We start from the raw sequence: 10,730 nt of genomic DNA, 5'->3' as shown, positions 1-10,730 counted from the left end.
CACATTTTCTCATCCGTCTCTATGGCTGACCATCGTAAGCCAATCTTGTCATTTTGTATACATTTGTGTATATGGGGTGGTGTATGTTTCTCTAACCCTGATTGATACATACTGAAAGGATCTTTCTTCAGACTACTAATGACAGCAAAATCTGAACTTCATTTCAGCATTTTATATATAATCCCCTTAGCTCGTGATTGTTGATGCACCTATGAGTATTCACAGTGATGCAGCTGAAAAGTACAAGATTTTGATTAAGATAAAAATAGATTTTAGCAAAAGATCTTGAGTCTTCCTAAAACTACTTGCAGAGTTTTAGAATATTACTTATCTTCACAAATTAACCATTCACTTAATGGTAAATAAGAAAAAAATAGTATCATTGCTTATATACAAATAGATATCTAAACACACTGTCATGTATGCACTCACATATAAATCTCCTGTGATAGATGGTAGAAGATTGTATATGCTAGAAGTGCTCTGTAGGTTAGGGTGGACAAACATAAAATCCTCATGAACTAGATTTGTAAAGTGAAGCCAAAAAAGAAATAGGAAGACATTAATAAGGAATTACAGTTAGTAAAGGATGGATATATTTCCAAAGGCCATACTTTTAAATGAACAGATTTAAAATATTGGTCCTATACTTCCACCAATTCAAATAAAAATTTTTCAGTTTTAATTTTTTTTTTATCAGTACCAAAGATCGAACTCATGACTGCCCACTTGCAAGGCAGGCATTTAAGCCACTGAGCTAAATCCCCAGCCCCTCAATTTTAAATACTTCAAATAAAACAAGTATGTGGGCCAAGGTAAGCCATGAACTGTGAACTTCTGACCATTGAGAGCTGTGATTCAACTATGGGGTGACTGCAATGAGATAAAAGAGCTCCCTTTCAACTGAAGCTCGAATATGGACTTCAAGGAAGAAATTAAAAGGAGAAGGTGCTCGTGCAGAAGGTAGAGTAGCCAGTCAGATGGGCAGGTCGTGAACAGAAAGTGAATTACTGGGAGTGTGGGAGGCATGTCTCATAACATCTCAGTGGTCCCAGAGCCAAACAAATGCTTTGCACCTGAAGCCCTGCATGCTATCTTACTGTTCTCACCCTACCTGCAGGTCTTCATCCCCTCCTCATGGTAATAGCATGACTAGCATGTGGCATGTACTAATCACTCAGCGTTTTTCCATTTCTGCTGCCTTATCTCATTCAATCTGTCACAATGACTCCTTGAGGTAAGGCCTCTACCAGCTTCATTTTATAGATGAAGGAAACTTGGCTCAGGAAAGTTAATTTAGGACCAGTAATTCTTAGGTTGTAAATGTGGAACTGACAGGCAGCTCCTCTCTGCTTGGAGTGCAAGTTCTGTAACTGAGGTGCACCCTCCTATCAAGAGTCCCCCCATGATTAGCCAGGCACTGGTGACCCCCAGAGATCTCACCAAATCTGCTCTACATATACAGTTAATTCACTGTGAAAACCCAGATGTTCAGATTAAAATAATGAGGGCAATGAATAATTGCAAAAAAAACTTAAATGCAACTTGATTTAAGTCTAATTTAGATCCCTAAACTTGGTACCATTCTGTCTGGTACCAAAGCTTAGTTCAGCAATTAATACTCTTAGAAACGCAAATATATATCCCTCAAATCTCTGGTGCCTCATAATCTAAGTGAAAGTAAAACTACCCAATTGCATAAATTTGTTGAGAAATCAAAAAATATAGATGTAAAGTCATCTGGGCAGTTCCTGGCATGCTAGCTACATAAAGTCTGTGAATTTACTAGTCTAGAGAATAATGAATTGACTGCTTTATTAATTCCAGAATCATCATGTAGAGCAATGTATTAAATATTTTAAATCTCAGCTTGCAAATGCATAAAAACTTAAAACTATGGAGATGTGGCATGAAGAGCTCTCATTCAAGTCTAGAGCTCCATAGATAATTAATATGCTCATGCTTTAGTCATAAGAATTTTTAAACACATATAATTGGCATAGTAACATAATGTGCATTATACAGAAGCATCTCAGCTTCACTGAAGTCGTTACTACATTTCAGGCATGTTCCTTTTCTATAGGGCGTCTCCTGATTCTAAAATTACAGTGATGAAGAACAGGACAGAAGTGACAGAGTTCATCCTCTTGGGACTAACCAATGCCCCTGAGCTACAAGTGCCCCTCTTTATTGTGGTCATGGTCATTTACACCATCACTGTGACTGGGAACCTGGGGATGATCCTGCTCATCCTCCTGGACTCTCGTCTGCACAGCCCCATGTACTTTTTCCTTGGCAACCTGTCCCTGATGGACTTTTGTTACTCTTCGACTGTCTCTCCCTCAGTCATGGCCAGACTCCTAACAGGAAACCAAATCATTTCCTACAGTGACTGCACTGCTCAGGCTTTCTTCTTTGGAGCCTTTGCCACAGTAGAAAATTACCTCCTGGCCACCATGGCCTACGACCGCTATGCAGCAGTGTGTCAGCCCTTGCATTACACCACCACCATGACCACAAGTGTGTGCGCCTGCCTGGTCACAGGCTGCACTTTTGGAGGTATCCTGACCACCTCCGTCATCACAAGTGACACATTCAGTCTCTCCTTCTGTGTGTCTAACATGGTCCATCATTTTTTCTGTGAAGTTCCGGCAGTCATGGCTCTGACTTGCTCTGATGGGCATGTCAATGAACTGGTTCTGATCTTTATGGCCAGTTTCAATATCTTCTTTGCCCTTCTAGTTATCTTGGTGTCCTACTTATTCATATTTATCACAATATTAAAAATGCGCTCAGCTGCAAGCTACCAGAAGGCTCTGTCCACCTGTGCCTCCCACCTCACCGCAGTCTCCATCTTCTATGGCACTGCCATCTTCATGTACCTGCAGCCCAGCTCCAGCCACTCCATGGATACAGCCAAAATCACCTCTGTGTTCTACACCATGGTCATCCCCATGCTGAACCCCATGGTCTACAGCCTGAGGAACAAGGAGGTCAACAGTGCATTCAGAAAGGTTGTTAGAAGGGCCAAGCTTTGAAAAGATGATTCATTGTGCAAGTCTGCCCTTTTCCACTTTGTCGAAACTTGACTGTCTGCCCACATCAGGTTTCATTTTGGTGTCCTCCATCTTGTTCCATGGGTCTGGTGTTAGTTTTTATGTCAGGGTCATGCTGCATTTGTAGCTCAAATTTTTCTGCAGATTTTGAAGTCAGGGATTGTGATAACTCCAGCTTTTTAGAATTTTCACCCCTATTCCATCCCTCAGGATTTTTCTTCTAATGTGAAAAAAAAAATAGGTGCCTAGTTTTAAATAATAGTATTGGTGTAGTGTCAGCCTATTTTGTTGGGTGACACAGAGCGAAAGCATCTTAAATGAAGTACTACCTCTGGCTTGACAAGCCATTTTCACTTCATACATTTCAACAGGATCAAATAGTCATAGTATGATAAAAATGGAGGAAAAATTAAGTCATTTAATATATATTAATGTGACAATCACAACATTATTAGGTAGTATATCATAGTATTTTTGGAAAGGAAGGAAATGGAAGGACTTCACAATGGCTAAATTCATTAATTCTAAACTGCGTTGGGTGTCCTCCTCTCTCATCCCTCCTGTGGTCTTCTATACCATGCCATTCACACTGATCTTGATATTTCTTCACAAACCCAGCACACTCCTGCCTCCTGTCCTTACACCTGCTGCGCCCTCTAGGAGGGAAGGTTCCCTCATTCTAGTCAGACCTCTGCTTAAACAGTGTGAATGTACCATCCCTAACCTCCTGATCACCTGCACGGAAATGCAAATGTGCTGTCCTCTCCCCACTGCACTGCCCCTTCAGCCTGTGTTGTTCTTCATAATCCTCACCAGCATCTGCCTGTTGTGTATTTATTTGCTCTCTTTTTATCACTTCAGACTGCAGTTTAAACTCCCAGAGTGAAGGAACTTCATCAGTTTGATGCTGCTCAGCACTGAAGTAGATGCCTGTTTCTTTGTGGGGTCTCAGTAGTTATGTATAAATGAGTGAGTAAGATAATTAAGTTTCGAGGCCCGCTGAACTATTGCAATGAGTCTTTGAACCACCATCGATTACAACAAGTCGCTTGTGCAATGAACATTCCAGACAGATACGTAGGACATTGTGAGCGGAAGAGCACATTTTCTGCTTGGCTGGAGTGTTTGCAGTCTGTATTCTCACTTGCCCTCCCCCATTTTTACACACTGTAATTTCTTGGAAATCTCATCACTAAGTGAATCCTCTTGCAATCTTTACTTTGATCTGATTTCTCCTTAAGGATCAAGTGATACATTAAAGAGACATTAGTAAGTCACAAAAGGAAAGTACGAGATTATATAAATTTTTAATGTGTGATTCTATTTGGAAAATTACTTTTATGCATGGACAATATGATTCAGTTAAGTGATTCTAAGTGACCTTTAAAATGTAAACATTAAAATATGTATTAGTAATAAATATACATTCCATGTGCTTATGTAATGCACAACTTATATCTTTAATTTCTATCCCCAAGAAACTCTATTACCATGAGAAAATCATCCACCACATATATATCCATCTCTGATTTTTCTCTGAACAATTAGAGGCACCCTCATCAGAAATCGTGCAATGGTGCTTAACTGTGCCAAGATACTTGTGCCTATATCTGTAGTATAGTATGGTATTTCACTGATACTCATTTCTGTCATCCTGGTGATGATTCTCTCATTAGGACCATTTCCAGTCTTGCTTCAAATAATAATTTTACTTGAGAATTCTTTTTGACAAAATTGATAAATTCCAAAGCTAGGGAAGAATATCCCTTGATAACTCTAAGACAATCAGAATAACCTACCCAAAGATCCATACCATAATTCCTGGAACTTGTATTGTCACTTAATATGAAGTATCAAGGACGATGAAAATATAATTTATATAAATTTTTAAAATACAATTTATATAAATATTTAAAAATTAAAGACATATTTAAAAATTAGATAATCATGCATTACTGGAGTGAGACCTGTTATTATAATATTAACATTTAAGAAAAACATAGAAACAAATCTCTGATAAAAGAACATTTAATTATTTGGGGAACAAAATGAGAAAATAGAGAAAACAGAATTTTAATTAAGGACATATTCATGGAGTAGATGCTTTTGAATATGTCCAGAGGTAGGTGGGGAAAGACTGGTATTGCACTGGGAAAAACAAAAACTAAATACTTCGTTGCAAAAGAAAATTCATGGGTACCAGCAATTACTGAGTAAAATTTGTAATCTTAAAAACATAGCATGTTGTTTTGTTGGATGGAGCTGTGATACATTGCCTGACATTCTTTTATAACCAGTCAGCTCTCCTGTCTTCTTACGCTCATGGCTGTCCTTTGTTGCTTGCTGTCCTTGTGGGATTAGCCGTCATTGCAATTTCTTATTATCTCTTTAGCTTTTCATTTTTATCAGTACATGTTTTCAGTACATAACAACTACATTCACCGTGGGGACTTGGTACATGTGTGTAACACACCTTAATTCTTCCCATACTCCTTCCCCTCTCTCCCACTTCCCCTCCACCTCTTGGTCACCTTCCCATCAGTGAAGGTCTATCTAACTCTTTCCTATTCATCATTTTAATTTTGTTTTTTAATTTGTTTATACCTTAGGTTTCTCATACAAGAGAAATCACACTGCATTTAAACATATATCTGATTTATTTCATTTAATATTATGGCCTCATGTCTATTGTCTTACAAGTGACTCAGGTTTATCCTTCTTTACAACAAAGTAATACTCTACATGTAGAAGCAATAAATTTTCTTCCTCACTCACCTGACGGTGGACATATAGGCTGCTCCCAAGATTTAGTTCTTTCAAGTTGTACAGTAAAAGGGCATTCCTATGTCACTTTAATATCAGTCAAAATTTGAGCGCATCCTACTCTTGCTTCCCCACATCCATAATGCCAGGGTTTGACACAGATGAGTCCAACCTGAATCTATCAACTTTCATGCTTCTTTTTATTTTTTGGACAAGCAACTTTCTCACCAACTGCTCACCAACCAGTTGTGATTAGGTTTTGATTATCTTATGGTGCTGTTGCAGACCTGCCCTGGATGGTGTGGTCCCACATTGAAAGGAAGTGGTTGCTAAGTTGAGATCAGTGTCAAAACCTTCTCACCTATATCTGAGCAACTTCTAGTGTCTCAAGTTAAATCTATCTAGAGTTCATTTGTTAAGTTTCATTGTGTGAGTATGCAGGCATGGGCTATCATTTGAAAGTCTTGGACCAACATTATTTTATTAAGAGTATTGTTCCTATAAAAGTTGGACAAGAAAAAAAATACAGAATTTAAAGGCAACAATACAATGGAAAACCAACGTGAACATGATTAATCCAATGTGTAAAATGGCTGGGAACCAAAATTCCAAGCTTAAGGGAACCAAAGGAACAATCTGGAATACTCTGGGGAAACTGGTGACATCTGATTAGCCATGGAATAGCATTCCATGCCTGGGTTGGATGAAAGCAAAGAGTGTCAACTCTACAAATGAGAATGAGAAGTGTCTGCACAATTACAACTAGAAGTATATCAGGGATGTCGCCAGGATTATCCAATAGGTGAACCAGAGGATCTGTTAGCCAAGGCTCCATCAAGTTGCCAGTAGCAGCTATTCATTGGGAAACTGCAACTACAGTATTATTCTGCCAAGTGAAAGAGCAGACAGTGAGAGGGACTAGAGTCTTGTGGTGATACAGAGCTCTGCTCCAGCAATCTTGCAAAACTGTACAGAGCATGAAGTCAACAATTTCATAGTTTGAATGTCTCTAGTTATGGCATCAATGGTTTGCTGAAACTTCTGTGTCCACAGTGACATAGGCATGAGATTTGTTTCTTGAAAGCCATGTCTAGTTGTCTAGCTTCAGTTTATAAAGCCTTAAGAATGAGCAACTCCTATCCTTCACTGGAGAGTTGTAGACAGAGATTAGAGAAAATTAGAAGAGATCTGAATCCAGCTCAGTTCACAGGCACATTATGAAAACTCAACAGTAAACAGGCATACTATCATTTTTGAGACATAATTTTTATAACTATTCCTAGTTTTACTAATCATAATCACAGTAAGACAATCAATAGCAATTATTATCAATAAGCTTGGTTTGATTATTTGAATAACTCCATAAAAAATGACTAAAGATGCTCTTTTTAAATTTGTGGGGGTTGAAACAACCTTCTTTCAATTCAGGGAGCTGAGGCCATGTGAGGAGAATCCTAGCTGGCCTGGGGAGAGTTTAAGACCATCACTCCCAGTGGTTAGGTGCCCACCCAGCTTCCTGAAACACTGGACTAGGCTTGGGAGGCTTCATGGGCCTGACTAGACCACACCCAGCAACCTTCGTTCAACCCAGGAAGCTGAGAGCACGCGAGGTGTGTTCCAGCACACCAGTGGTAGCTCAGAGAGAGCTTGGGAACATCACCTACAGTGGTTAGGAGTCATCCCAACTTCCTGGAACACTGGAGGTGGCATGGGAGATCCTGTGGGCTGACTTGCCCATGCTCAGCAACTTCCGTTCAGTCCCAGGAGCTGAGGGCATGGGAGTTGATTTCCAACATGCCCAGGGGAAGCTTTGGAACATTGTTGAAACACAGAAATATAGGAAAATGACAAGATGAAAGACCAAAATGCAATGTCAAACTGCCAGCCCAACCCAAGAAAGCCTAGTAGCCATGTACATAGAAGAAAATATAAATCATACACCTGAAATGCCTAAAATGATATCAACTGAAATAAAGAAGCAACTCTGGGAAGCTATAAAGGATCTCAAATCAGAAATAATCTCCCAGATAAAAGAAGAAATAATAAGAGTAATTAAAGAAATACTGCACACAATCTAAAGAAGATATAGTTAAAAACATTAGAGAAACAATGCAAAAAGATAGAATCCCTGAATGAACAGTATAAGAAACAAACAGAATGTATGAAGTAGATTCAAAGAGACATAAAGGAAATCAAAGATTCGATGGAAAGTTGGCAAAACCACCTCAGCAAAAGAGAACATACAATTTCAGACCTCAAAGACAAGATTGCAGCTAGTGAAAAAGAAGGGAAAGATATTTTAAAAAATAACAATGAATCAGGAAATAACAATTCAAAAGCTGCAAGATGATGCAAAGAAAAACAATGTAAGATTAATAGGAATAATTGAAAAAGAAGGTGACCACACAAATCATATCAAGAGGCTCTTTATAGAAGTAATAGCTGAAAATTTCCCAAATGTGAGAATGGAAACTGACATACAGATTAGTGAAGCATATAGAACTCCAAATAGCCATAACCAAAATAAAACCATATGTAAACATATAATAATCACCATCTCAGAAATCCAATTTAAGAACAGAATATTAAAAGCTGTTAGAGAGAAAAGACAGATCACCTACAAAGGAAAACCTATCAGAATCACAGCAGACTTCTCAACACAAACAATGAAGTCAAGAAGAGCATGGAGTGAAGTATTTCAGATCCTAAAGGAAAATGACTTCCAACCCAGACTAATGTATCCTGAAAAACTATCCTTCAAAATGGATGGAGAAATAAGAGTTTTCCATGACAAAGAATAACTATAAGAACTTCATGACTACAAGAAATACAAAGAAGACTTAATGCTGACACTCCTCAAAGTCTTCAGTGAAATTGAAGAGAAGCAATTCTTTCTAAGTCATTCCTGGAAGCAAATATAACTCTAGTACCAAAACCTAAGAAAGACCCAACTAAAAAAGAGAACTACAGGCCAATCTCCTTAATGAACACAGATGCAAAAATTCTCAATAAAATATTGGAATAAGATCCAACACTCATTCATGATAAGAACCTTACAGAAAATTGGACAAACCAACAGCCAGCATCATATTAAATGGCCAAAACTGAAGGCCTTTACCTTAAAATCAGGCATAAGACAAGGATGTCCCTTATCACCACTCCTATTCAACATAGTACTGGGAATACTAGCCAGAGCAACTAGACAAGAGAGAGAAATAAAAGGGATAAAGATAGGAAAAGAGGAAGTTAAATTATTATTATTTGCAGATGACATGATACTCTACATAGAAGATCCCCCAAACTCCATTGAAAGTTTCCTAGATATAATAAATAAATTCAGCAATGTAGCTGGATACAAACTCAGTACTCAAAACTCAATAGCATTTCTATTCACTAACAACAAAATCACTGAGAGAAAAATAAGAGAAGCCACACCTTCCACACCTTTCACACTAGCATCCAAAAAATGAAATACTTAGGAATTAATCTCATGAAAGAAGTAAAAGACCTATACAGGGAAAATCATAATACCCTGAAAAAAGAAATTGAAGACAATTTCAGGAAATGGAAAGCCATCCCTTGTTCATGGATAGGAAGAATAACTATTGTGAAAATGGCCATTCTCCCAAATCTCTTATACAGATTCAATGCAATCCCAATGAAAATACCATCAACATACCTCATCCATCTAGAGAAATCACTCCTAAAATTCATCTGGAGTGAGAAGAGACCTAGAATAGCAATGACAATTCTAATCAGTAGAGGCAAGCAGGAGGCATCACAATCCCTGACTTGAAGTTGTACTACAAAGCTACTGTAATAAAATCAATATGGTACTGGAATAAAAACAGAAATGAAGATCAACGGAATAGATTAGAAGATACAACCACAACTACAAACACACTCAACCACCTTATCTTTGATAAAGGGGACAAACATGTTCACTGGAAAAATGACAGTCCTTTTAATAAATGGTGCTGGAATAACTGGCTCTCCATACACCAAAAACTAAAACTAGACCCATTCTATCACCATGTACTAAACTAAAATCTAAATGGGTCAAAGATCTGAATATTAAAACAGAAACACTAAATGTGTTGGAAGACAAATTATGTAAAAATCTTGAAGACATAGGGTTAGGCAGAGAATTCATGAACAGAAATCAAACCACATGGGAAATACTTCCCAGAATCAATAACTGGGATCACATCTTATTAAAAAGTTTCTGCATGTCAAAAGAAATCTCCAGCATAGTGAAAAGAAAACCCACAAATTGGGAAAAAATCTTAGTGAACTGTTCCTCAGACAAAGGTCTTCTGTCTTAAACATACAAAGAATTTTAAAAAATCAGACACCCGAAATTCAAAGACCCAATCCAAAACTGGGCATCTGCTTTGTTTGATTTTATTATGTGTGGTGGTATGAACAGCCATTGCTGATTTAATATCATCTTGTTTTGAAGTCCTACCATGCTTTTGTTCTTCTGTTTCTATTGGTTCTATCATGTTGTGTCTTATTGGATTTTAATGTGTGTGACAGTATAAACAAATTTTTTATGGAAAGTGAGATATTGTAACCATTGTTCATTTTCTGTTATTTGGTTCTGAATGCCCTGTATTATTTTCATTCTCTCGAACGGTTTTACACTATTTTGTTATGTTTGATACTATTGTATGTGAATATATGCTCAACTGTTTCAAAGAAAGAGACATTATGGTAGTTACTGTAAATATCGGGTCAGCTTGTGGTAAATTCTTGGTTGCTTACATTGTTCTGTTCTGATCTGCTTTGTTCTCTCCTCTTTTGTTTTATTCTCTTTAAAATAAAATTTAAAAAAATTTTTTTTAATTTGTGGGGGTTTGGGGAAATTATGAGAAAACAACTCAGACTAGACTTTTAGCAACCTTGATA

General features: G+C 37.6%; 1 protein-coding gene across 1 annotated transcript; it reads left to right on the top strand.

Annotated features, from left to right (window-relative positions):
* The first annotated feature begins 2,111 nt into the window (after positions 1 to 2,111).
* LOC100732080 (olfactory receptor 5B3-like) lies at positions 2,112 to 3,038 on the top strand. The gene has a single exon (XM_003464304.2). It carries the CDS (start codon positions 2,112 to 2,114, stop codon positions 3,036 to 3,038), a length of 927 nt encoding a protein of 308 aa, XP_003464352.2.
* The last annotated feature ends 7,692 nt before the right edge of the window (positions 3,039 to 10,730 follow it).

This window comes from Cavia porcellus, unplaced genomic scaffold (assembly GCF_034190915.1).
Source record: "Cavia porcellus strain 051 isolate PalLab524CR breed Dunkin Hartley unplaced genomic scaffold, mCavPor4.1 scaffold_17, whole genome shotgun sequence".
Classification (NCBI taxonomy): Eukaryota; Metazoa; Chordata; class Mammalia; order Rodentia; family Caviidae; genus Cavia; species Cavia porcellus.
The sequence above is the reverse complement of the archived record's forward strand: the minus strand, read 5'-3'. Positions and strand labels throughout refer to the sequence as shown.

Excerpts from the sequence above, each read along its gene's own strand:
- LOC100732080 (XM_003464304.2), top strand. The coding sequence starts at position 2,112 with ATGAAGAACAGGACAGAAGTGACAGAGTTCATCCTCTTGGGACTAACC.